We start from the raw sequence: 27445 nt of genomic DNA on the forward strand, positions 1-27445 counted from the left end.
AAAGAGGGTGCTCATTTTTAGCTGTTAGCACGAGTGTGTGTAGTGTGGTGGGGGCACGCTGCCCAGGCTGTTGTACTCGCTGTGTAAACAGAGATGCACAGAGAGAAAGATAGACCTGCGAAGAGCGTGTAGACTATAGCGGCTGTAGCGCCCTTCGGCCACGCTGACAAGCTCCGGCGCGTCTCCCGTACACTGTGCGCGCAAAGATAGACACTAGAGGTGGGTGTAATTCATGGCAACGTGCCTGATGCTATGCACGACAGCTCGCTGCAGGGCCTCTTATCACAGAACTGTTATCGTCACGTCGAAGACGCCGCGAGCGAGGTCACTTCTGTTTTGTCTCAAACAACGGGCCTAACATGATGAAAATACTGCTAACATTCTGGCAGTCGTAATGACTTGGAAACTTTACCAATATGACACATTTCAAGTTGTAGGCGCGCTCTACGACGACGCGAAACTCGTAATTTTTGGTGTTGTTGTTACTGGTGACACCAGCAACAACAGCAAGAGCTGTTGTTGCTGATTACATCCAGAGGCGAAGAATGAGTCACATACTAAGCAAATGGACTAATTAAATTGTTCGTCAATTAACGGGCACGTCGCCGCAATCCGTGATCTCGTCATGGGCGTCTGCTACAGTTTGTTCAAATTCACAGCGCCTCGCACACAAATTGGAAAATATAAGCTGTAGATCATTTATTTTTTGTTATAAAACTACTTTATAAATATATAACTGAGGTTATAAATGTATTAACTTTTATGAAAGTCACGATGGTTTCGTACTCAGCACGTACTTGAGCCATCAAAAGGGCTATCCAAGTCAATCCGAGCTTGTCATCCTCTTTCCCGTGCACATGGGAAGTGTGTTTTCCATGTGCTCAACCGTACTGTGATCGTATTTATTTAGTCGTAAAATGGGCAAAGCCAGTAAAATCAAGGTCGGCAAACAGCGCCGTAATGTGCCTCTAGACGAACAGCTGAAGGAGGAGGTGACGGCGAGAAAAGCCAGAGTAAAGTCGAGGAACCGAAAGGATGAAGACGAACTGGTAAGCCATTCTGCACTACACCATCTCGGATCAGGCGCATATTTCGGTGTCGCAGCGTAGATCGCTCACTACGTCGGCTTCTGTTGCAGTTTGTCGACGACAAGCTCACGCAGAAGATTCTGGACCAGGCTCGCAAGCAGCAGGAGGACTTGGAAGAAGAGCATGGACTCCAGTCCAGGTGACCCGAAAGACAGTTCGCCGCTTACGAAAACATTGTGATTCATGCTTCAACTCAGTTTGAACTAACATGACTAGTTGACGCTGTTGTACCATCGGTTATAGTGGCAAGTGGTGATGATGGTTTCGCGGTTCGGAAAGCATGTCAAGTCGGCTCCGTACATTATTATATTTTTAATATCACTTTTAATTGACGTTGATACTGGAAAGGGGGTCTGTACCTTTCTTATTGATGCTTGCCGCCTGTTTTGCCTGCTGCAGTGTTCAACAATCACGCTTTTTTTCTTCTTCATTATGCACAGACTGCTATGTATGTTTAAATTTTGTCTGTAAAGTTACGTGGTGCCATTTTGTGTTTACCATAGTCCTGGAAGCTTCGTTTACTTTGATGTTGTTAAGGTGCAGTGCTGTTTTGATGTATTGCTTTTATTATTATTATTATTATTATTATTATTATTATTATTATTATTATTATTATTATTATTATTATTGTTGTTGTTGTCGTTGTTGTTGTTGTTGTTGTTGTTGTTATTCCTGTGTTTATACTTGGGTGTGACCAGATAAGATCGAACACGAGGTCCCGGTCACCATTCCCGATTGTGATGAAATTTACTGTAGGTCTAGGCATTACACCCAGAACAATGGTTTCGCAGTTAATTCCGCGGAAAAAAATTTTGTTCGCCTGAAATAAAATATAAAACTTTTGGCCGCAAAAGTGCTTTTCCGCTAATTTCGCGATTTCTGAATTTTGAGCGCACCTAGGGAAAAAACGGTGCACTTCTTCGTCACAATATTTATTCGCCTTAAAGAACAAGTGAAATACAATCTTATGAGTCTATTATTTCCCTTGTTTGTCGAAGCACTTTTGAACAAAAAAATCACAAACTTGGCAAATCGGATAAAATACCTCTATTTCAGGAATTTATTGTTGCAAGCAAGTTAAAGTTAGGATAATGAAAATCGGTACATATTAACTTTAATACTTTCGCTCTCTTTGCAAATAATTTGCGTGGTTTTATCGTGCTCCGTTTTACCCGATAATTGGGCTGAAACGTAAGTGATTTACGAAAAACGCCGAACTTTGAAAATGATTTTCTCAAAAAGGCCATTTTTAATTTTTTTAAAAATCCCTCTGACCGAAGCCAAGGACATCATCTACCATTGTGCAGAAAAAAACGTTGCATTATTTTGGTTGCCAACAAGTTATAGTGCGTCAAATGTGACCATGCCAGCCGAGCGGCCGCGTCGTTCGCTATGGGCTGAAACTCGGATATAAGTTGCTAAAAATACTTGTACGTGACATAATCACAAATCAGCAGCTCCACACCAACAAATGCGCAGCCCGACATCATGGTTGAGCATGCTTTGTCTTGCGATCAGCCGCTTGACAAACCCGCAGCAGCGGCCGCTCGATTCTGCGGGCACTCGCATTACATGAGTGCCGCTTCGACTGTGGATGAGCTCCGCTTGCGCGCCAAACTACGCTCAGAGGACAAACGAGAGAAGGAATGCATCACTGTGAAAGTTAAAGGCCGTTAAGTGCCAACAAATGTTATAATATGCAACAAAAACTCTGCCGGCAATTTCCCAGTGAGCGCCTTCAATACAGCATGGATGTATTTTTTTTCCCTGCTGTTATGCCCGAAGCCGCATAATATCGTGATAAACGCTCGACTTGCATTGAATATTCTATCTGCGGACGCCCAACAGTACAGTATTGTAAAAGCGGTTCTTTAATGAAGTGAAGGACTTGGACACACTTCTTTTCACAGCCGGCTGACACAAGTGTTTTGGCATGAGATGAACAACTGCAGTTTCAGTTGCTCGACCATCGGAAGCACGTATGACAGCTTTCTTTAGATGTCAATGGCTTTCTTTTGTGCCATATGTTGCTCATAGAATGAGCCTAATTATAATTTGGCCATCCGAAGAGAGAAAGCAACACATGAGCGCACTACTGGAGGCGCTCACTGGGAAATCGCCGGCAGAGTTTTCGTTGCATACTATGACACTTGTTGGCACTTAAGGGCCTTTAACTTTCACAGTGATGCATTCCTTCTCTCGTTTGTCCTCTGAGCGTAGTTTGGCGCTCAAGCGGAGCTCATCCGCAGTCGAAGCGGCACTCATGTAATGTCAGCGCCCGCAGCATCGAGCGGCGCTGCTGCGGGTTTGTCAAGCGGCTGATCGAAAGACAAAGCTTGCTGAACCATGACACCGGGCTGCGCATTTATTGGTGTGGAGCTGCTGATTTGTGATTATGTCACGTACAAGTATTTTTAGCAACTTACATCTGAGTTTCAGCCCATAACGAACGACGCGGCCGCTCGGCTGGCATGGTCACATTTGACGCACTATAACTTGTTAGCAACCAAAATAATGCAACGTTTTTTTCTGCACAATGGTAGATGACGTCCTTGACTTCAATCAGAGGGATTTTAAAAAAAAATTAAAAATGGCCTTTTTGAGAAAATCATTTTCAAAGTTCAGCGTTTTTGGTAAATCACTTACGTTTAAGCCCAATTATCGAGTAAAACAGAGCGCGATAAAACCACGCAAATTATTTTAAAAGAGAGCGAAAGTATCAAAGTTAATATGTACCGATTTTTATTATCCTCACTTTAATTTGCTTGCAGCAATAAATTCCTGAAATAGAGGTATCTTGTGCGATTTTCCAAGTTTGTGATTTTTTTCTTCAAACGTGCTTCAACAGGCAAGGGAAATAATAGACTCATAAGATTGTACTTCACTTGTTCTTTAAGGGGAATAAATATTGTGACGAAGAAGAGCACCGTTTTTTCCCTAGGTGCGCTCAAAATTCAGAAATCGCGAAATTGGTGGAAAAGCGTTTTTTGCGGCCAAAATTTATATATTTTTTTCAGGCGAACGAAATTTTTTTTCGCAAAACTAACTGCGAAATCATTGTTCTGGGTGTAATGCCTAGACCTACAGTAAATTTCATCACAATCGGGAATGGTGACCGGGACCTCGTGTTCGATCTTATCTGGACACACCCACTATACAAATGTTTATATGAGTGCTTTGGATTGTTCACATTGCTTTTTCTAACCCTCTATTTTATGCATATATGGCAGTGTGGGTAAGTGACCACATAAATAAAGAATAACTATATCCATTGACAAGCCATGATCATTGTTCAAAGGCTGCAAGGAGGGCGCACATTTCTGAAGAGAGATTTGCTGCAGCATCCGCTATCAATAATTACAAAAAGAATGGCATTAGATATGCTTTCTGTTTCTTGCTCGGCGAAAAGTAACATCATTAGTGCATGAGAAGACATCGCGTGTTAAATTTATTCCTGTGACCTACCTGTCATTGCAGTTTGTCTTGAACTGGCAACTAACCTTTTGTCTCTTGGTTCAAACAATATGTAAAATAATTCCCATCTGGAATTATTAAAGCTCATTGGTTGATTTATCGATTGATTTTTGAGAGTAATGCTCTAGAGTGAACATTTGCACCTCCACCATTCTGCAACGGGGTTTATTGGTGACAAGCAGCACTTGAGAAGGAGGCTTACGGACACTGAAAGCGGGCAGCGAAAACCAACACTAGAGGCACAGTCCAAGCGCCAACAGTTCGCGCTCGGCTCTTTCAGCTGAGGTAGTGGCCCACTGCAGCATATTGCCACGCCCACTTCTTGTTTTATTTCGATGTATTCGGGTTTGACCAGCAAGGACAGTTATCAACGCTCGACGCTTTCCGCGAAGCAGTGTTCGAGAAGCTTCGCGATTGTAGTAGATCGTTTTGTTAAGATTGCGCGCCGCACGCGAATGTTCCAGCTTTGTCGAGAGATACCGCCGCCACCAGCGATATCGCTGGAAAGTTCGATAGCACCTGTATAAAAGCCGATGCGCTGGACCTCTCGTCAGTTGATCGACGGTCGACGCTCTATTCGCCGCTATCAGTGCATTGCTGTAGTTTGTCTTTCAGTTTCCCGGCCACAAGTTTGGCCAAATAAAGAATTTCATCTCTGACGTGCTGACTGCTGCCTTTGACGACGTCACGACCACGTGACAATATGATCTTCTTCCTCGTTACAAGTGCTGCAAAATTTGCAAGAGAAATCGTATCCTTGACCTGCCCTGCTTTTGTGCATCTGATAACTTCTGAGAATGCAAGGAATGTTTCAGACTAAGTATTATTATTTTTTTTGTATCTGACGTAGTTTAGTTATGCTGCATCTGAAGGTGATGTGGTTCACTTCCTGCATTAATTGTTGTGCTGATTGGAGCGGGTAACGTCCATCGTCTCTGCAGCTCATCTGGGGTCACGTTCAAGGTGCCTGATGCCAAGCCGCGGCTGCTTGTCAACAAGGGCGCATCGAGTGATGAAGAAGATGATTACGAGGAGCCTCCTGAGGACAACACGTATTACGAGACGATCGTGAGTTGTATTGTCACAGTGCATTGATTATTGCACAGACTTAGTTGTTAAGAGAAAAAGTGTTTGTTCTAACAGAAATGCTAATAGGGATGCTTTCAGTATTTAGGTTTTCTAATCAATTGACATCAGTTTGAAAAAGAAATAAAATGCACCCAAAATATTGAATACAGTGTTTACTAGTTTATCATGTACAAATAGTAAATAAAGCACAGACATTGTGAAGAGTTGTTTGAAAATTGTGCACTGCACTTTGTTACTGTTGCTACTAGCAACTTTGACATTCTAAACTGAAAACAGAAAGAATGTGACTTGAAAAAGTGGTGTCTGTACTTATTAGGTCTGTAACTTCATCACTAATTACGCCGCTTTCTTGATGTTTGAAACTATGCACAAGAAAATTCAATTGACTACAGCTACTTTATGTCAGTCTACGCTGGATAATGGATGTGCTGGACACATCCTGTTACTAAAAGTATGCAGTAATTCTGGTTGATCTTCCTTCGAAGATTTTAGGAATTTAAATTGGCTAACCTGAATTCTGGTATTACATGTATTCACTCCCTCCACTTGTTTAAAAAAGTCACAGTTTCGCCGCAAGGGCGAAGCAATGAATGCGATAGCAAGGAACTAATGCTATACGAAGTGAGGCTCGCCAATGGATACTCTCAGTTTGAACAGCGCTTCTGTTGCAAAGGCGGCCGAAGCAACGAAGGAAACTAGCGTGCTTCAAGTGTCGAGCTGTGACACTTGATAGTTCGCGCTCATCTTCTGTTTGTTCGTCTGGCGGCGTCCCTTAGCTCGAGTGACATTCGTACGCGCCGTAACATGAGCGCGGACATCACGGTGAAAGCGTGAAACATTCCTCTACCCCTCGCCACGAGAAAATCGCGCGAGCAGACAGCGGAAGGGCAAGCTTCTCCCATGCGCAAATATAAGAAGGCGCGAGCGAGCTCGCCGACGACTTTTAAATGCGCTCGTCGGGCTCCTAGCGCCACCTCGCTGGTAATGAAGAAACGCTTATTATCACCTGCTGTCTCTGAGTCCGTTCAGCGCTAAATGGTGTGTATATAACGCTCGCCGTTAGCTACGTGGAGGATCTGCGTTTGGTGGCGTAGTGGATAGCGCCGCTCGCTGCGGAGCAAGGGGTCCCTGGTTCGATTCCGCGCTTCGGAAGCATTTTTCTGAGTTATTTTTCTTTGGGGCCTTTATATATATATATACATACCTATACATATACGGTGCATGACGGCGGCGACGGCGACGGCAAAATCCAGCCGAGACTGTCCATATAATTGCTATCGCAATAAAATAAAATCTAAAGAAGTTGCTCATTAATCTTTAAGTGCAACAAAACTGTTAGTCCTTTTTCTAATTGCTGTCAGTGTTGGCCAGATCTTTTGTATAGTACTTCTTAAGTTGACTTAATTTTGGACCCTTAAAGTTGTTGGGTCTTGAAAGATGATAATGCCGATGTATGTAAACTGAAATTGAAAATAAAATTGAAACTTAAAGTTTATGCGAGGCCATTTTATTTGTGCTGCTCCAAATTGCTTGAGTACTTGGAGTGGCTGCTTTGAATTGTTCATTTTCCGAGACCCTTTGCAGGAGGTGGATGAGGCTGATGAGAAGGCGCTTGAGTTGTTCATGAACGAGAACACCAAGTCTCGGCGCACATTGGCCGACATCATCATGGAGAAACTCAAGGAGCACGAGACAGAGGTGGCGACCTTGTTCTCAGGCGAGTGCTCTTGCATTTTGGCAAATCATCTGCCCTCACCATGTTGTACGTACCTTTTGATGTTGTTGTCGAACGGCATCGTGTTGCCATCTGGATTGTTGGAAGTGGCTTAAATTAACGCGAGGATGCTCATTGCTGACGTGGATATAAATAACGCTTAATTATCAAGACAGCTGCGTATCTGCAGTGTATATGATGAGGAAGACTCGAATACGACTTGCTCATGCATGTTCGCAGAGTTGTTTGGGATTTTCACACACTGTCTTTTCACTTGGTTACATGAACAGCCATATATGGGGTGCATATGTGCTATTATGTTTCGTGTATGGCCATGTATGTGTGCGCACGCACTCATGCACACACGCGGTCAAGCGCGCTTCAGTAAGCCTTGCACACAAGGCAATGTAGTTATCCAGATCTTTGTACGTGTGGGCCCACATGCCGCGATTACAGTGCTCACTTGTCCCTGTAACAACAGCTGCCTCATCCAGCTTTGGCTTCCCTGACGTTCAACTGCTTGTTATGGTACTTCCTTGTCGCTGCTGTAATTTCTGAAATTCCTCCTGAATCATTGCAGATGCGGGCAGTGTGCAAATGGCCGACCTTGACCCCAAGGTTGTGGAGATGTACCGTGGGGTGAAAAAAGTGCTCAGTCGGTACCGCTCTGGCAAATTACCCAAGGCATTCAAGATCATCCCTGCACTCTCAAATTGGGAACAGGTAAGCGGTTGCTCTGTCATGCTGCTTCGTGTCTACAACAGACTGGTCACACAAACCGCATTATACGTGGCTTAGGGAGCCAGATTTATTCTGTACTGCGGTCATTCTCACTTTTGCAAAGAATGGTTATGTGTAGGCTTGTGCGAATATTCGAGCACTTTGAATATTCAAACGAGTATTACAGTATTCGAATTCGCTTCAACACGAATTTAAATTATCAGAAGTTTCGAAGTATTCGAAATGAACGAATAGACATATATAAAGCGCATGAAATCCCCTGTAAAGGTGGTTTCACTGCAGTGGAGGGATACTATTCCGTGAAGACACCTATCCAGGGGAAACTTGCACTGCCGCGAAGCTCCACTTCAAGGTTAAATGAACATATTACCCTAACATCGATTAATCATTTTTTAAGCTTAAAAGCTTGTTATGGCGGCGTATATGCTTTAAGTATAGTAAATTTTTAAATGTAACGTATTTTACAGGTTATCACTTGCATTCTACCGAAAGTCATATCCTGCTACTATTCAAAGATGCTTCCACTTCTCTTTGAACCAAAAAGAACGACATTTGCACATGCCTTGTTTAAATTTTAAAATATATTGTGCAGGCTAGTTAGGTCATGACAAATATGCTCATTTTTCTTTATAATATGTATATGATATTTGAACTATTTGATTCGAAATTATTCGACCAAATCACTATTCGTTTCGAACCTATAGTTTACTATTCGCACAAGCGTAGTAATGTGTACAAACCATATATTTGTTTCAAGAGCTGCGTTTTAGCCTTTTTATAATTTGTTACATGCTGTGTTATCACTGGAACATTTTGAACACTAGAATGTTAATGTTGTTTTATATTATTGGGGAAAACAACTTTTTTTTTCTCTAGTAGCAATGACTTGGTAACATATTGGTCCCTGTGTCGACATTGCTGTGTGTTTGGCAGGTGCTCTACCTAACTGACCCTGACTCGTGGTCATCAGCAGCGATGTACCAGGCAACCCGCATCTTTGCTTCAAACCTCAAGGAAAAGATGGCTCAGAGGTGAGTGCCTCTGCCCACGCAACGAAATCCCACTACAACGACACTGTTGGGAGATGCAAAAGTTTGGTGTCGTGAAATTTTCATTGCAGTGGTATTTTATGTGCAGACCGTGCAAATGAAAAAAATTTCTATAATTTTTCACTTGTCCACTGGTCCTGGCAAGTAAGTGTATGCATTATTTATTGGTACCAAAGTGTTTCTAACTTAGGTGCATTTGGCTGCACCTAGAGTTATTATGATGGCTCTTGGAGTGTGCCGAGCTTGAAGCACCGTGCGATGCAAAAGCTGTGCTAGTGGCCAGCCGAACTGAAGTGCTGGAGTATGGACTGCCATGGTTATCAGTGGATGGCAGAAATGCCAAAACACTTGCAGTAATACCTCGTTATCTCGAACTCGCATATCTAGAAAAATCAGCTAAGTCGAAATTTTCCGCATTACCGAACGATTTCCCATACGTGCAATGTACTTACTGCCCTTTATCTCGGGAGTATTTCTGTGCCCACTTTCAGTTATCTCAATATCTTGTCTGAGCATGGAACTTAAACTTTGCCGCCGAACCGTTTCACAAAATACTAGCAGCAAAATGTCATACGTTTCACAAGGTTCGCGCGAGGCTGCCGCGCTTTTGATGAAGTGGTCACTGTTCCCAAAAGTGAAGTCGTAACCTAGAGGCATAACAACTTTGTCAGGCAACTCTGTGTCACGTCATGTGATGCTATAGAGGTGTACAGAGGCAGGCCCTGCAAAATACTGGCACGGATCATACACGTCGTTTTGTTTACCGTCAGAGATGCAGTTTCAGCATTTCATCTTCGCAAGGCACATCGCGCGGATTTTTTAATCGGCCATGCAATGTGGTGAGGATAACGCCGCCAAAGCATGCTGCAGAGAAAGGTAGCCCTAATCAAAGAAGTGGATTCAAGGTTCGAAGTTTCTGGATGTCAAAATGGCGCTGATTGTGTGGTTGCATCGTGCGAGAGGAGCCCCTTCCAATTACAATATTGACAGAGAAGGCTTATTCTCTGGACTTAATTGTGGGCTACAATGATCTCGCCTGCAACATCGGCTGGTTTCACCATTTTCTTATGCAAAACAACGTGGCCTCACGCACGGTGATCGCGGCTGTGTCGCCGTAGCTATGCAAGCGGTGACGACATCAGCCGAAACAAGAAACATGCTTTGCTTGATGCGAAATAAAGTAGAGTGCAGCGGCGCGGATGATCGCCACATGCGATGTGTTAAGCAACTCGAGAAAGCTTTGCTAGGTGCAAGTGTTACTGAGAGGCAGACCAGCCTTAGTTGGTCTTTCTGCTCTAAATAAAGAGGCAGTGCCGAAAAACACAGCTGGTTGATAGCTCTGGTTTGTCAGTATTTTTCTTTAAAACCTTTACAAAGAACCAGTTAGGCACTCCTGTTAAGAAACTGGTCAGTAGTTATAACGTTTTTAGATAGAACTAGACTTCTCAATGGAATTTGCGCAACTTTGCTTATCTCGAAATTTTTTCTGGTTTTTACTACTTCGAGTTAACGAGGTATTACTGTAGTTCTTTTTTATGACATTATTGATTTAATCTACTGCCGCATTAGCCATATGTCTTTGGAGCTGTGAGGTCGCTATTGATCATCGTGATGTTTTTGACTGTGAATTCATCTGCAGCAGTTGTGGAAAATCTTCTGTTTCGACTTTGCATCGTCGTCAGCCGTCACTGTGACCAGCCGTTATCCATAATTGTGTTGATTATGACTGTGTTTTTGTCTACGGTGATTGCAGCAAGCACTATCATTTTGTTTCTTTGCATGTTGGCTGCGTGCATCGGTACTTTTGGAGCTTTGTGGTCACCATACACAATTGTATCAATAGTGATAGTGGCTTTGACTGCGGTGATTGCGGCAAGCAGTAATATCTCTTTGGCTTGGTGTATGTAGGCTGTGCATGGTACTATTGAAGCTGCATGGCCACCGTCCGTGATTTTGTTGACATGGCTGCAGTTTTGTCTGCAGTGCTTGTGATCAAATCTAGTTCCACCTGGACTTGTTGCACGTGCCTTGAGAAAATTGTGGTCTTCAGCCACAGTTGCGATGATATTGATGGTAAGCAGTAGTTTTGTTATGACACAATGCAATGTGGCAAACATGGTGGAATTTATTGAGGTTAAAGAATGATTCTCCTGTGGTCTGTACACCAAGCAAACCTGCCAGCTGCATCATGATGGATGGACATTATGTTGCCAACCTGCTCAATGGCTAAGAACTAATCGGCATGGGGGCATGATAGTGGAAAAAAAATCTGATGAAGACTCTTGTGACAAAATGAAGACTCTTGTGATTCAAGCACCTTGCAAAGGAAGTCAAGAGCATTCACAAAATTGTCAAGTTGCTATTGGAATTTCGGGAAAGTTCTGTGCAAATGCCCCTTTCGTATGTAGTTGCATTCGCGAAAATTTCGTTGAAGTGAGAGTACCTTCAGAAAATTGTTTGTTTTGAAGATACTTTTTCGTATTGTTTTCTATAGCCAGCCAACGTGGAATCAGAAATTTGTTATGGCGGAAATTTTGTTGTAGGTTCATTTTCTTTCGTAAGATTTGAGCGTACTATTGAACCCCTTTATAAGAGACACATACTGGGGAGCAGTTCTTGTCTCTTATAAGCAGGGTACCAGGATCTCAGTTTCTAATTAAGCCCTCTTTCAATGTAAGCACACTGGTGTCTCCTGTGCCTAATCGCCTCTTATATCAGTGCCTCTTATATAGGGGTTCACATGTTCTTTCATCTAGGCCTTGTGTGTTCTTGCTTTTGGAAGGGTAAGCATATAATGTAGCTACGCTTTCTTCTAAGCCCTAAGGGTTTCTTTTATTTTTTTCCAGGTTTTACAACCTTGTCCTGCTACCACGTGTGCGAGACGACATAGCTGAGTACAAGAAGCTCAACTACCACCTGTACCAGGTATTACCGGAGCCATTACTGTTACATAAATGGTGGCATTAGTGGGCAACAGAAGTGCATGAAATTCGCATATCAAAAAATACGTATGTGGATTTAACTAAAGGGTCAGCAAAGTTGTTCACTGAGTGCAAATGGACGACATGAAGTCAAAAGAAAAGAATGTGACAGAAACAAACAGTAAGGCTCCTTCAAGGAGTGAAAACAGGAAGGTCCGTGAAATGTTGGAAGGATGGCAAGCTGTAAATTGGTGAGAAAACAAAATTTGTATGACAACCTGAAATGTAATATACATTGTAGTGCTTTGGCTTTTTGAGGTCTCAGCTGGTTGCCCGTGAACATTTATATACACAATGTGAGTCATGTGTCTGGCATAGGCGCATGGCTTACACATGTCATTGTGCTGAGATGACCTGCTTGCACGTGCATCGCCACCGCTCGTTAGGGTGTGGCTATCTCACTGATCAGGTCTACTTTGAATTTCATTGTGTCCTTACTCGCTGCTGTTCCAGGCCCTGCGGAAAGCCCTGTTCAAACCTGGTGCCTTCTTTAAGGGGATCATACTTCCTTTGTGCGAGGTTGGTTCAGCTGAACTTCTTTTTCATGAATGCAAGATTTTCTCGGATTCCCTTCATGTAACTCTTGGAACATGGCTGTGTTTCACATGCAGTATAGACGGCTTATAACGTAAGTTGCCGGAGTCACGGATATCCGCACTATAAGCGGTACCGCACTATAACCAAAACAACCTTCTTCAAAGTCTGCACTTGCGCAAAACGTGTTGAGCATGTAGCCTCGCTTGTCAGATAATCGACATATGCGATTTGGGGCACTTACAACCACTTAAATCTCCGAATGTTCAAAAATTAACCGCCAAAGACTCGCATTGCCAACGAAATGAACACGGGGAAAAAAAGCAAACAAAACAAAGTGCCATCGTGGAAATTCGCCGACTACGTTTCAGGCCACCTCGAGGTATGCGCATTACACAGAAACCATGTTGAATCGCGACCGAAATTTCACGTGCTGAGCGGTACCGATCGTTCGATTTCACGGGCGCGCGCGATGCCCAAGACATTGCAATCGAATCCGGAACCACCATTCGAGAGTTGCATGTGCCAACCATGCCCTCGTTTTCATTAACGTATGATTCCCTTCCCTTCAAGTGCAGCCATCGCAAAAAGTTTTGTTGATTCCGCACCAAACCGCAACTTTTATCGCCCGCAACCGCTACCGAAAAGCAACCAACGCTGCTTAGGCCTAGCCTGCGGTTCAGCATGTTGTCGCGGGAAGTTTGTCCAAGACAACAAGAAGATCGGAGGTCGAAAAGATCGCACTCAAGCACTAACCCAAGAACAGAGCGCTTGATACAAAGTTTGTGTTCGCGGCCGGGAGATCAACGGCGACAAAAGCCCGCCAAGCTCGTTTAAGTCCGCGCACTGGCAGAAAAGGCGAAAGCTCGCGTCATGAAGCCGCAAAACTTTTCAATTTGCGGACGAGGGAGCAAATGCGATATCTGTAGCAAGTGTGATATCGACGATGCTTTTCCCGACAGGAAACTTACTTTAAAGCGCACTTGATGAGGGCGCGATCGTACGTTCCACGCAGAACGCGCTGCCGGCAAGCGGCCGTGGAGCGGCGGCGCCTTGCCGTCGCCGGTGCAAAGGCTACTCCGTCGCCTAGGCAACCACCATCCTTCCCCACTCGGCGAGCCCGCACAGCGCTGCCGCGGTCTTTTTCCTCCCTCCGCCCCTCGTTCGTTCACTGCCCTCGCCCTTCGTAACGACCTCGTCGCTCCCTCCCCAGCGGCGTACCTCCTTTGAGAACCGCACTCGCTACCACGTTTGTCAGAAATATTTTCCCGCAACCGCATTATAAACGGTATTTCATCTTGGGGGACTGCACAATAAGCGGTATGCGTATACATGCGGTTCTATGGGAGGGTAAACGGGAGTCAAAAAAGACCGCATTATAACCGGTCCTGCACTATACGCGGTTACATTATAAGTGGTCTGCACTGTATACCAGTACAGCATAGACCGCTTATAACGCAATTCGCCGGAGTCGCGAATATCCGCACCATAAGTGGTACTGCACTATAACCAAAACAACATTTTTGAAAGGTTCCAGGTGTGCAAAGCATGACCAACAGGCAGGCGCGCGATTCCAACTATCGAGGCATGTGACTGGGACGTAAGTTTGCATCTGCTTACATTAGAAAATGTTGAACGGTTACTGTTTGTGGACCTGCGGTGCCAACATAACGAATGCGGAAAAAATGCGCCGTCACGGGAAGTCGCCGCGATAACACACTGCGCATGTGCGATGTCGAAAAAGGTGGCGACCACAAACCACCACTCGAGTGTTTCACACGCATGGCCGCGTTTTCGTTAAAGATGTAAGTCACCCCTTCTAAATGCAACAACTGCAAAATGTTTCATTGACTCGGCACCAAACCGCAACTCCTGTAGTCCATGGCCGCCGACATGGCAGCTAGCGCTTGTTAGGCCTAGCGTGCGCGTTGCAACTTGCCATGCCGTCACGAGAAGCTTGCCCTAGACACGGAGATCGGGCGTAGAAGAGATCGCACTCGCGAGCTAAACCGAGGGCATCACGCGTGAAACGAAGTTTTGGTTCGCGGTCGGGACATTAGCCGCGGCAACTATCCTGAATAAGTCTTTCAAGCTTGTCAGTCCGGACGCCTGTTGGTGGCAAAGGCAAAAGCTCCATCGCGTCTCAAAGCATTGTTACTTGCAGGGGAATCGAGGTTGCATGTGCGATATCTGCGCTCTGCGACGAAGCAGCTATTTTCCTGACGGAGACAAGCAGCGGTAACGCGCTCTTGACGCGGACGCCCATACGTAGCGGAGCGCGCATGTCAAACGGCCGAAGTAAAGGGGGCAAAGCCTTCTCCGTCGGCCACGCAACCGCGCCCCCTCCTCCCACCACGTACCCGCGCCGGGCTGCTGCCTCCACCGCCATTTCTGTTTTTTTTTCTCCCCCCTCTCCTTGTTCGTTCTGCATCCCCTCCTCCTTCATAACGCCGTCGCCGCTCTCTCCCCCGCCGGCGCATCTCCACTGAGAAGCACGCTCGCTCCCTCGCACCTCTGAGAACATTGCAGCAGCGGCATTATAACCGGTCTTTCATCTCGGGGGACTGCACAATAAGCGGTATGCGTATACATGGAGTTCTATGGGAGGTAAACGGGAGTCAGAAAAAACTGCATTATAGCCGGTACTGCATTGTAAGCGGTTACATTATAAGTGGTCTGAGCTGTACCAAGTTACTGATAGGTGAAGTGACCAGATTGGACGGGTGACATTTGTGTGAGCATTCATTTCAAATGAAATCAGTGTTATTTCATATCTTAGTACAAGACATTATACAGAATAAATATACAGAAGCATGATTATACATTTGCATGATTACCGTATTTACTCGAATCTAACGCGCACCTTTTTTTCGGTAAAACAAGTCCAAAAATCGCATGCGCGTTAGAATTGAGTACCGAAAAAAAAAAAAGGAACTCGGTTATCATATTGCCATCGGCATTTCAAAATGGCCGCCTCCTACGCGCCTCGGCCATTGTTTCATTTCGTACGTGTGATGAGGAGCTCGTCATCCCGTTCTGCATTCGCATCGACGGCATGGAAGTGCCGACTAAATAGTCGACGAGTGCACCACGATGCTGCATTTAAAAGAAAAGTTATTACATGTGCAGAGACAGACGGAAATCGGGCCGCATCGCAGTCGTTCGGAGTTCCCGAAACGTGCGGTCGAGACTGGCGCAAACAGAAGCAGAAGATTTTTTACAGCAAAGCTTCACGAAAAGGTTTCAGTGGACCAAAGCAGGGCCGGTTTCCCGAAAGCGAAGAGCGTTTACAGGGACAAGGTGTTACAGTTTAGCGGCAAGGCCCACTGTTTGACTTTGTGTTTTATTTTTTGAAACTTTAGTTCTTAAAACCAAAATACTTGTTCTTCGGAATGTGCGAAGGTTGACTCCTACGGACTTTTTTTTTGTTCTTTTCTCACACGAAAAATGGGTGCGCGTTACAATCGATGTTTTACTTTTTTTCTTTTTTTTATGTCGCGGAAAACGGGTGCGCGTTACAATCGAGGGCGCGGTAGAATCGAGTAAATACGGTATACTGGATATCTTGATAAAATTGCTAATCAGTTATACCTGACCATGCATGCAGTAATCTGCCCTATGTCATGCATGAGATGAAAGTAGCTGTTGGCATCATCTGCTTGCTTGCTATTCAGCGAGCATTTTTAGGAAATACTCGGTGATTGTGCTGTTGGTGTGCCTGGTCTGTCACTGGCCTGTGTTTTGCAGCAAGGAAGCATAGAGAAAAAAAAAGAACATTGTTGTATTAGAGCCATGCAGTTAATTTTTGTCTATGGGGATGTGATTTATAAGTTTATGTATACATTCAGACCTCATTATAGCAAAGTCACATCTGCCACGAATAACTTTGTTATATCCGAAAATTCGTTATTAACGATTATGCCTGTGTCTATGACAACACTATTCTTCATTTACTTCATTATAACCGATAATTCATTATATCCGTGTTCGTTATATCGAGGTTTGAGTGTAGTATTCATGTCCTTGATGGACATTGGGAAAGATGGGGTGGGAATGAGACAAGAGGCTTTTCTTTGATAACATGGTAAGGTTATCATACCTGGTTGTAGGTGAAGCAAGGCATGGTTCCATAAGGGACGCTTGGTTTCATAACGCGAAATAACATCACAAAGATACATGATGTGTCCGAAAAGTAAAGGGTCTTATGTCACCAACAATTTTTTATGTGCGAAACAGGAAAAACCACGTGATCTCCCTTTCCCCCTTCAGAGTAATGCAATTTTGCATCCTCTGCTATGCCTGTATGCATTGCCAGATTTTATTAATGCAATATCGTTACTTGACTAGGTTGGCGAAAACGCGCACTTGTTGGGCGTCCACAAAATCCGTGTTTGTAAACACATCACCTCTCTCACGGGAACTGATCGATGCCGGCGCCCGCAGCAACTTGCAGCTGCAGTAAGCCATTGTAGCCGCGGATTAGGTGAGGGGGACCCATGCAGAAGAAGGGGAAGTCCCGACACGACACGAAGGGAGCGTGCCATTGTCTGCCATATCAGTTGGCCTTCAACTTCTGTAGAGGGAGCTCCCTCGACGAGGAGAAATCAAGGGATGAGCGTGAATTGAAATGTGTATTCTCTACATCTTCGTCAGCAAGTTCGAGAAGAGCTGGGAAAGGCACGCATGGGGAACATGCTTGGCGAACTGACGTCATGCATTGGATATCCATGCACGATTGTGCGAAACATTGACATGCTCGATGGACTTGTCAACAGAGCGGTTGGAAAGCTGAGGTACTTGTAGAAAGACGTTCATGGAGGAATCATTAGTGTGGCTCGCGTTCCCGCTAGGATCGGCACACATCGCATGGAGCTAGAGCAAAGGATTTAGACTCAACGAACCGAACATTCTATGGCACAATTTGGCCTCTCGCATTGCCTCATTCCTTATAGCACAACTCGGCAACACCACTTTGCAGCAACCTTCCCTAACAGCAGCCTGGCCAAAACAAACGCTTTCATGTTCTCAGCTCATAAGAATATGCTTAGGGGTCCTCTGCAAGCTTTTCTTTTTATGATATTTTTTTTAGGGCATTCTACAGCTTCATGGTCACAGCTCAAGCGAAACCTGACAGAGCAGCAGAATGTGGAGCAAAAGAATTGTCGACACGAGATAGAATGACCGTATGCTGCGAAATGAAGTTTCTTTGTGTATACCTGATTTTCTCGCGTACAACCCGCTAAAAAATATAGTTCTGATAATTTGGAGCCAAAGTCGGAGTGCGGATAAAACTTGAATTTCGGTGTGCAAGCTGGCTTCACGGCATGGCTTTGCGGTAATGCAAGGAAGGAGACTCCTTTCAATACACGGGGATCTTTCTTTCTTTTTGGTTTTATTGCGATAGCAATTATATGGACAGTCTCGGCTGGAAAATGTCCGTCCCCGTCGCCGTCATGCACCGTATATGTATAAGTATGTATATATATATATAAAAGCCCCAAAGAAAAATAATTCAGAAAAATGCATCTGAAGCGCGGAATCGAACCAGGGACCTCTTCCTCCGCAGCGAGAGGCGCTAGCCACTACGCCACGAAACGCAGATCCTCCACGTAGGTAACGGCGAGCGTTATATACACATCCTTTACCGCTGGACAGACTTAGAGACGGCTGCGCTTATAAGCGTTTCTTCATTACCAGCGAGATGGCGTTAGGAGCGCGACAGGCGCATTTAAAAGTAGTCGGCGAGCTCGCTCTCTTCTTCTTATACTTGCGCAGGTAGAACCTTGCCCTTCCGCTGTCTGCTGGCGCGGTTTTCTTGTGCTGAGGGGAAGAGGGATGTTTCACGCTTTCACCGTGATGTCCGCGCTCATGTTACGGAGCGTACGAAAGCCACTCGAGCTCAAGGGACGCCGCTAAACGAACAAACAGAAGATGAGCGCGAACTATCAAGTGTCACAGCTCGACACTTGAAGCACGCTAGTTTCATTCGCTGCTTCGGCCGCCTTTGCAACAGGAGCGCTGTTCAAACTGAGAGTATCCATTGGCGAGCCTCACTTCATACAGCATTAGTTTCTTGCTATTGCATTCATTGCTTTGGCCTTGCGGCGAAACTGTGACTTTTTTAATTTAATGCGGTTTATAGTGAGGGAGCGTTAGTTATATGCGAGAATATACGGTAAATTTGAATAGGGCATGTTGGATCCGCTGCCACTTTTTTTTCTTCCTACTCTTCTCATTGCAGTCGGGAACTTGCACCCTACGTGAGGCCATCATCGTTGGCAGCGTGTTGAGTAAGAACTCTGTGCCCATGCTGCACGCTTGTGCAGCCATGCTGAAGATCGCAGAGATGCCCTACACAGGCGCAAACTCCATCTTCCTGCGGCTACTGATCGACAAGAAGTACACGCTGCCCTACCGAGTCATCGATGCAGTGGTGCACCACTTCCTCAGGTGAGCCCCGTTTTTTAGTGGCATTGGGATATGAGTACCCGACCCGACACTCTCGGACAGGTATTCAGCATTGTACATAGAGATGCAACTGCTATATCAATAGCAGCAAAAGGTAGCAATTTATCCCTGCATGTTCCGGCCGTAGGTGTAAAACCTCCCTTGCAGAGAGAGCTTGAGGAGTGTTGGCTGCGTTTGTGGGAAAAGGAACCTTTAATAACTTGCACGTCGTAAGACCAACACACTTCAGCACTGGTCCGTGATATCAGAGGTACGCCAAAATAAGGCCTTTTTTCTTTTTGCAGACTAAGGATAGGGCACACGTGTAGCACATGCCTGCATCTGTTGAGTGGTGTTTAGCTAACTTTCATAAGCCACGCACACACACGCGCGCGTGCTCACACACACACACGCACACACTCACTCAAAGAAAGCAGGCTTTCCTGACTTGTCTGCATTTTAACGGACGTGACAATGTCTGACAAGTTCCTCGACCTGCTTACCTGAGGCTGCCAGTAGGTGCCTCGGATCTGGAGCTTAGTCTTAGTCAAACCTGAATGACCTTCGTGAGCACATTCAAGAACTTTCGAACTCAGGAAAGCTCATGATGGAATGATTCAATCTCCTTGTAGTAGACTCTGAATGTCATCCATGTGAGAAAGTCCAGCTTGAATTGTTGCGTACATTTGCAATTCTGAAGGAAGTTTGATACATTCCTAACTGTTTGATACAGTCCTTAACTGTATTTTTGTTTAGTTATTGGAAGACTGGGCCACCATCTGTATGGGCTTGTAACACATGTTTGAAAATGCTCGGACAACCAATGAAGTAATTTTCTCCTCGTGATGTTTCTAGCTACTACAGTAGAACACCGCTGTTACGTTCCTCACTGCTGCGTTTTCCCGGCTGTTACGTCATTTTCCGCCGGTCCCGGCATAGCTCCCATAGGATACAATGTATTGGGAACCCCGCTGTTACGTCGTAACTGTCGGACCGTTCCCGTATGATACGTCGCGAAGTGCGCTCGGAGCCGACCGAGTGACTACCAAAGAGAGCGGCCATGGTGCATTTTCACGCAGCTTGGCCTCGTTTGACCGTAATATTAGTCGCATGAGAGGCGCAAGCAACAGAATCTTTCAATTGATGCAAACAAAAGCATGGCCTTCGAGATTCAAATTGCAAAGATGGCGTCTATGACGTAACTGCGCGCGAAAGCAAGGCCTTCGAGATTGGCATTTACTATTGACAAAAGCATAGCCTTTGAGATTTGCATTGCACAAAGATGGCGTGTATGACGTAATTGCTTGCGAAAGCAAGGCCTTCGAGATTGGCATTCACTTCTGCCATCGCGTTGGCGTAGACTCATCATCATCGTTATTTGTCGGAGAACGGGAGGAGTTCGAGCTGGTTGGAGCTCGCATGGTCGTGCGTGCGGTTCGCGGTCGGACTCGCCGCGCTGGTCGTGATTGCGTGTGCTTAGTTCTTTCATGCCTACAGCTGTTGGTGTTAAAAAAATCACATACGTTGATTACATTTCTGTGGATGAGGCCGTCCTTAGCTCCGCGTTTCTATCCATCGACTAGATCACGGCTGAGCGCGCCAATTTTCGTGCTGCTCGTAAGAATTGAAATAAAATTCTCTACCACTAAATATTTTGCCGTTTTTCCTGTTTTTCGTCTCTTACGTTTCCCGTCTCTTACGTTTATTTCCTACGGTCCCTTCAAAAACGTATCAGCGGGGTTCTACTGTAGCAGGGACGGTAAACGCTACACTGCATCAGCTGTGACATCGTGATCGCCCAAGCAATATTTAGTGTAGTTGCTTGCTTCCCAGTTTGGTGGTGCCTGTGCTCATTTTCACGTTTCTGCTGTTGATCATAATCTTACCCGCCACCTTGTATTCTGTGGTGGGCGATCACATGATAATGCAGGTTGTCCACCAAAGAAGCAGGGCTGTCAGGTCCCAATAGCTCCCTCTACTTTTTACCATCCATCTTTTAAGCTTCCTTCATTCATAGCTGATTCTCTGCACTCTCAATTCCCACCCTTTATTCACAACATGCTTTCATTACCCTTTGGCCATTTCGTAGTTTCAGTGCCCACAAGGCAGTGAGGCATTTAACCCTTCGAGGGTCGATTTTTTTCGTGAAATCCAGTCCAAAAATGTGTAATTTTTTAATTGCTGAAATAAATTCTTCAGACGATTCTATTTAAGAAAAAAAATTGTCTAAAATTTTTTTTCGTGATCGTAAATTGACAAAAAAAATCATTTTTGTTGTTCCATACACATGATTTATTCGTAGTAAAATCAAGCAAAATCCTTAAAAAAATACTTCAGTTTTTTTATAAATAAAAATTATTCATTGTATTAAACATAGCTCACAGGCATACAAAAATAAGTGCACCAGGGTACTTTTCCGGTTGCTCTAACACTAAAAGCTTTTCAGCGTGTGATAGTGTTTGAAGCATGGCTCGCCGTGCACGTTTTTCAGATGTCGCTCCTTGATCGTCATCGGACTCTGAACTCGTCAAAAAATCCTCGTCTGACAAATTGTAATCCAATGAATCAGATTCTAATTCGGCACTTGGGGAATAGTTCGCATTGGAAGAATCGCTGCTCGACTCACCGGCAGCAGAGCAACCGGTGCGCGCTTCCACAGCGTAAGCGAAATGCGTCAGTAAGCGCACGGAAGAAAACTATGGTTGTGAGCCCGTCCGGAGAGCAAAACGAGTGAAAAAGCTACAGGAATCCTTCGTCTTATCGCCAATAAGACGTAGTCAGTTTTTCCGAGGCCCCACAACAGGAAACGCAATCGCGGCGGCGTCGTTTGTGTAATTTAGCGCCGCACGGAAACAGATGTAATTGCGCCCCAGGTAGCAATAAATGAGAGAGTAGCAAGCAGTCACGCTTTGAGAGATCAGAAACCAAACAGCCATCAGCTTTGCGGGCGCAGGAAGCGAAAACCACCCAAAGAACGAAACCGAAACTAGCCGGACCGCATGCGCGCGTTTAACTGAAAAAAAAGACGGAGAGACATCGGCGCATTAAAAAAATTCCACATATTCCCAAAGCATGGCAGCACATTCCAAGCAAGAGAAATGATCGAAGAAGGCGCGCGTTTGAAACCAACCGCGCAGCGGGCGCGCTCGGTTGCGCAAGTGATAGCCGGCGCGTGGCGCGCCGTTTTGCGAAGCATAAAAAAGGCAACAACGGAGAGACATCGGTGCATACAAAAAATTCCATGTATTCCCGAAGCATGGCAGCACATGTAAAGCAAGAGAAATGATCAAAAAAGGCGCGCACTTTAAACCAGCTGCACCGCGAACACGCTCGGATGGGCAAGCGATAACCGGCGCGCCGTTTTGGGAAGCAAGAAAAAGATATAACAGAGAGCCATCGGCACGTGAAAAAAATTCCACATATTCCTGAAGTGTGGCAGCACAAGCCAAGCAAGAGAAATGATCGAAAAAGGCGCGCATTTTAAAAATAAACGCTATGCCGTACATGTACGACGAAAACCCTTTGGTACCAGGAAGCTTCTGGCGTACATGTACGGCGAGAACCCTCAAGGGGTTAATAAATAGAAAACTGGCTTCTCATATTAGTAAATTACCCTCATTACCGTAAAAACCTGAATATAGGTCGGACCAGAATATAGGTTGAACCCCCCACTTCAAACTATTGAAAATTAAAAAAAAAACAAAACAAAAGACATGGAATAGCCAAAGTATCAGAAGGCCTTTACCCTGTAACAAAAGCAATTTCAAATGGTGCACAGTGAAAATGCCATTTATTTACACGTAAGTTCCACATGGCAGAAAGCCAAAAGATGGGCTCAAGCATTATCTTCGTAAAACGTCACAACCGTCTTGACAGCAATCACGACGCGAGCGCGGCTCCTGGTTAAACTGTGCAACCCTTGTTTCCACCTCTAGATACGCTGCGGTCTGACACCGAAACAGTTTTCTTCTGTTTGCTGCGTGTCAGGATGTGATCCTTCTGCGTCAACCAGTAGCGAATGCTTCTGTGGTGCACTGAATCTGCCCGCTGATCATAGCCATACGTGCCCTGCCGCTGTAACCAGAGCTGCCAGCATCGCAGGAAGCAACAAAGAAACAGTATCCGGCGAGATTGGAAGAGTGAGAACACCCGTGCAAAGATAAACTTTCAGTTATTATTGCGATAGCAATTATATGGACAGTCTCGGCTGGAAAATGTCCGCCCCCGTTGCCGTCATGCACCGTATATGTATAAGTATGTATATATATATAAAAGCCCCAAAGAAAAATAATTCCGAAAAATGCTTCCGAAGCGCGGAATCGAACCAGGGACCTCTTGCTCCGCAGCGAGTGGCGCTAGCCACTACGCCACGGAACGCAGGTCCTCCGCATAGCTAACGGCGAGCGTTATATACACACCCTTTGCCGCTGGACAAACTCAGAGATGGCCGACGCTCATAAGCGTTTCTTCATTACCAGCGAGATGGCGCTAGGAGCGCGACGAGCGCATTTAAAAGTCGTCGGCGAGCTCGCTCGCTTCTTCTTATATTTGCGCAAGGAGAACCTTGGCCTTCCGCTGTCTGCTCGCGCGGTTTTCTCGTGGTGAGGGTAAGAGGGATGTTTCAAGGTTTAACCGTGATGTCCGCGCTCATGTTACGGAGCGCCGCTAAACGACGCCGCTAAACGAACAAACAGAAGATGAGCGTGAACTATCGAGTGTTGCAGCTCGACACTTGAAGCACGCTAGTTTCCTTCGCTGCTTCGGCCGCCTTTGTAACAGGAGCGCTGTTCAAACTGAGAGTATCCATTGGCGAGCCTCACCTCGTATAGCATTAGTTTCTTGCTATCGCATTCATTGCTTCGCCCTTGCAGCGAAACTGTGATTTTTTTGTTTGTGCCTCACGGCTCCCGCTCAACTTCACATGCGCTAGCATCCCATCACACCTTTCACACACCTCAGGCCAGATTTCTTCGTGCCTTCGTGAACTGGATCACTGTTTTCTTGAACACTATGGTGAACTGTCGTCGGCCACTGGTTGAGAACAAGAAAAAAAAAAACCCCTCGGAGCCCAAATAGATTCACAAGACAACAACAAAACCGCAAAATGAGATCGCCCACGGCACAAGGCTGGTGGTAAACAAAGCGATGACGATGATTGCGATGGCGATGGAGACGGTTGACTTTAGTTGCTCATAGTGGCCAGACTTGCGAAGTTTTTCTGCCAATGACCGGTATATAAGACAAGGGTCAACATTTTAGGGCTGTTTTTTGAAAAAGAAATCGACCTATATACCGGTTTTTACGGTAATATCACCATGCTTGCTGTGAGAAGGCGCTTGGTAAGTTAGAGAACACGTAAAAAAACGGGAGTCAGTGACACCCTGAAGATTCCCACGCCAACTTGCTGGGATGTCAGATTTTGATGGTGCCTGCTAGGGCCTATGTAATTCCCGATAGGTAAAATGAGTTTTAGGGAAGCCAATGCTAAAGAAGCCGACATGGCAATTTTTGGGAAAATTTTTATCAAGCCAATGTGGCGGTGATACAACAAAAGACATTGAAGTCCTTGACCTCACCTGGTGTACAGGAGTTACCATATATTGCTGATTATAAGTCGACCCCCAACTTGGCACCCCTTCTAGGCAAAAAAGAAAAAGTTGACTCCGAACACAGCCTCATGCTGCGACCATAGCTCACCAATAAATTTTTCAGAAGAGGGAATGACGCATATAAGCATTTATTTGCCCGTGAAACGTTGCTTACAACTCGTCGTCGCTTGAGAGAAGGAGACAGTCATGGTCGTTGCTATCGTGTGAGTTATTGCTGCTTCTCCCCATCGGAAGGGGTGCTGGTGGTACTGAGATGCCACACGTGGAAAACGCCGCGCGGACCATTTCGGTTGGCAGTCCATACCAGGCATCGTTGACCCATTGCGCCACTTCACTCGAAGAAGCGCACTTCAGCTTCCCTGTCGGTGTCTTCGGGTTTTCTTGTTGGAGCCATTTATTTTAGAATGCGCACATGCGGTCTTTGAATGGCTTATTGAGCGCCACGTCGAGTGGCTGGCTGTCAGTCCACCCGGAATGATGACCAGCTCACATCCAGAGTCTGCTGCCACTTTCTTCGCTCGATCTGTGATGTGGCCGCGGAAGAAGTCCAGGATGAGCGCGCAGGAGGACTTCAGCAGTGCTCCAGGGCACCTGCACCACACGAGGCAAAACCATTCGAGGACAGTTTCATTGTTTAAAAAAACCTTTTCGTTCACCCGCACGACAACTTTCGACGGAAACTTTTCTTTCTTTGGCATCATTTTCCTTTTGGACAGAAGAAATAGGGTTAACTTGTGCCTGTCGGCCAAACAGCACAACATGACAGTGAAACGGTTTTGCGTGTCGCCCGTTGTCAGCAGGCGAACCTGGCGCTCCCCTTTTCCAGACATGGTTCTCTTGCTAGACATGTCAAACCATACAGGACCGCCTACAGGAGTCTGGTCGGCATTGCCGATTTGACCCAGCAGGAATGAATGCTTTGCCTTCAGGTCACTCACGTAGCGAAGAAACGTGCACTGTTTTTCTTCGTAGGCTTCGGGCAACCTTTGGCATGCAGTTGTGCATAGTCTTAGGCTCAGGCCGTTCCCGTTTCATTTCATGAAGTTCATGACCCATTTCTTGGATACTTTGAACTCGGTTTGCGGGATGCACATATCCTTCGCGACAGTACGTGCTTTTTTAACATCATCGTAGCAAACACTCAGGCTCTTGCTTCTGTGGTCGTGAACCCAATCTCGGACCGCCTCCTCAATGGCAGGCTATCGTCTACACTTCGGCCCACGAAAGGAACGGCGTGTAGCAGCGCACGTGAAGCTCTTGGTCTTTTGTTTTCTCCATTCCCTCACACACTATTCTGACACATCGAACTTGTGCTCTGCTGCAACGTTGCTTTCGACTCTGCGTAGAGGATCGCTTGCCGCTTGAAAGCAGCGCTGTACTGTTGCTGGCATAGCAGTGGCATCTTGGCGTCCGTAGGGCAGCATCGCAAATCGTGCACACCACTGTTCGCAAGCGAAGCGAAATGCAGAGATGGCGAACAGGCGTGAGTGCAAAAAGACGCGGAGACGCTCGTGGGTGCATGTGACTGGTCATGTGGTTTAGTTCCCGGTGAAGTATTGCCAGCCCACACGGCGCTGCCAGCTTTTCCGTGGAATGCCCATGGCTTGTCAACAAATCGTTTCTATTGTATGAAAACAAAACTGCAGGGCGTATCGCAAAATAAATTGCTCTTTTTTCTGTAGAGCATCGTTAGCCCTCTATCAAAGGTTTGAAATGCTGCTTTCGAGACCATGTTTCCCAAGCGATTTGCATCAATGCTGCTTGGCAGTGATTTTTAAACGTGTTTCATAGTTTCGCGTAGTTTCGCGATCATCGCGGCAAATTGTAGAAATGTCCGTCTCGGGAAGCGGCATGCGCGTAATTAGGAGAGAGCAGTTCCCATGACTTCACTGCCTCTGCGGCTGATATTATTGATGTGTCGAATAGCAGTGCATCCGAGGACGACTACGTTTCGTCGGACCCCACAGATGATTTGACTTTACGATTCCGTGTATTGGTTGACTCCGATTATAGGTCAACCCCTGAACTTTGGAAGGTCATTTTATGAAAAAAAAACCTCGACTTATAATTGGCAATATACGGTAAGGTTCTGACGCAAAAATAAAGACAAAGCTTTCCTTCATTTTGTCTTATAATTTTGAACATGTGATTGCGAAATTAACGGCAACAGAGTTTTCAAAGAACAATTTATCAGTGTACACTGATTTAGTGCTTCAAATTAGTGTTCCTTAAAAATGCACATGCCTGCATGCTTTTCACTTGTGAATCAATTCATGAAATCGGTTATCACCAGGTTCGAACGGGAACAGCGGGAGCTGCCCGTGCTGTGGCACCAGTGCCTTCTGAGCTTCTGCCAGCGCTACAAGGGCGACATCTCGTCCGAGCAGAAAGAGGCCCTGTTGGCGCTGCTGCGTGCCCAGTCGCACCATACCATCACACCCGAGATACGTTGGGAGCTGCAGCACGCCACCTGCCGCGACGTCGAGGTGCCCGAGCCCATGCCACAGGAGGGGGAGGAGTCTGCAGCCCCCCTTGCCAGCAGAGGGGGGAGCACGGAAGAAGAACCTTCGTCCAAAATGGTCGCGTGACGAGGAACAGCTGTGCGGGATATAGCGGAGGACAGCCTGTCCACTACGGGGTGTAAAATAAAGCTTACTGTGAGCAATGAGAAAGCTGTCGACATTTTTAAGGCAGGCCGGCCTCACCTCCAGGCTCTAAA

General features: G+C 45.7%; 2 protein-coding genes across 2 annotated transcripts in view; both read left to right on the top strand.

Annotated features, from left to right (window-relative positions):
• The window catches only part of LOC119383109 (pyrroline-5-carboxylate reductase 3), a 600945-nt gene that overhangs the window by 199234 nt on the left and 374266 nt on the right, over positions 1–27445 (top strand). The window lies entirely within an intron of this gene.
• LOC119383111 (bystin) lies at positions 823–27398 on the top strand. Its single transcript, XM_037651112.2, has 10 exons — positions 823–1049; positions 1139–1227; positions 5504–5630; positions 7236–7368; positions 7946–8088; positions 9040–9137; positions 12002–12080; positions 12590–12655; positions 18912–19120; positions 27020–27398. Exons 1-10 carry the CDS (start codon positions 918–920, stop codon positions 27312–27314), a joined length of 1371 nt encoding a protein of 456 aa, XP_037507040.1. The 5' UTR covers positions 823–917; the 3' UTR covers positions 27315–27398.

This window comes from Rhipicephalus sanguineus, chromosome 2 (genome assembly GCF_013339695.2).
Source record: "Rhipicephalus sanguineus isolate Rsan-2018 chromosome 2, BIME_Rsan_1.4, whole genome shotgun sequence".
NCBI lineage: Eukaryota > Metazoa > Arthropoda > Arachnida > Ixodida > Ixodidae > Rhipicephalus > Rhipicephalus sanguineus.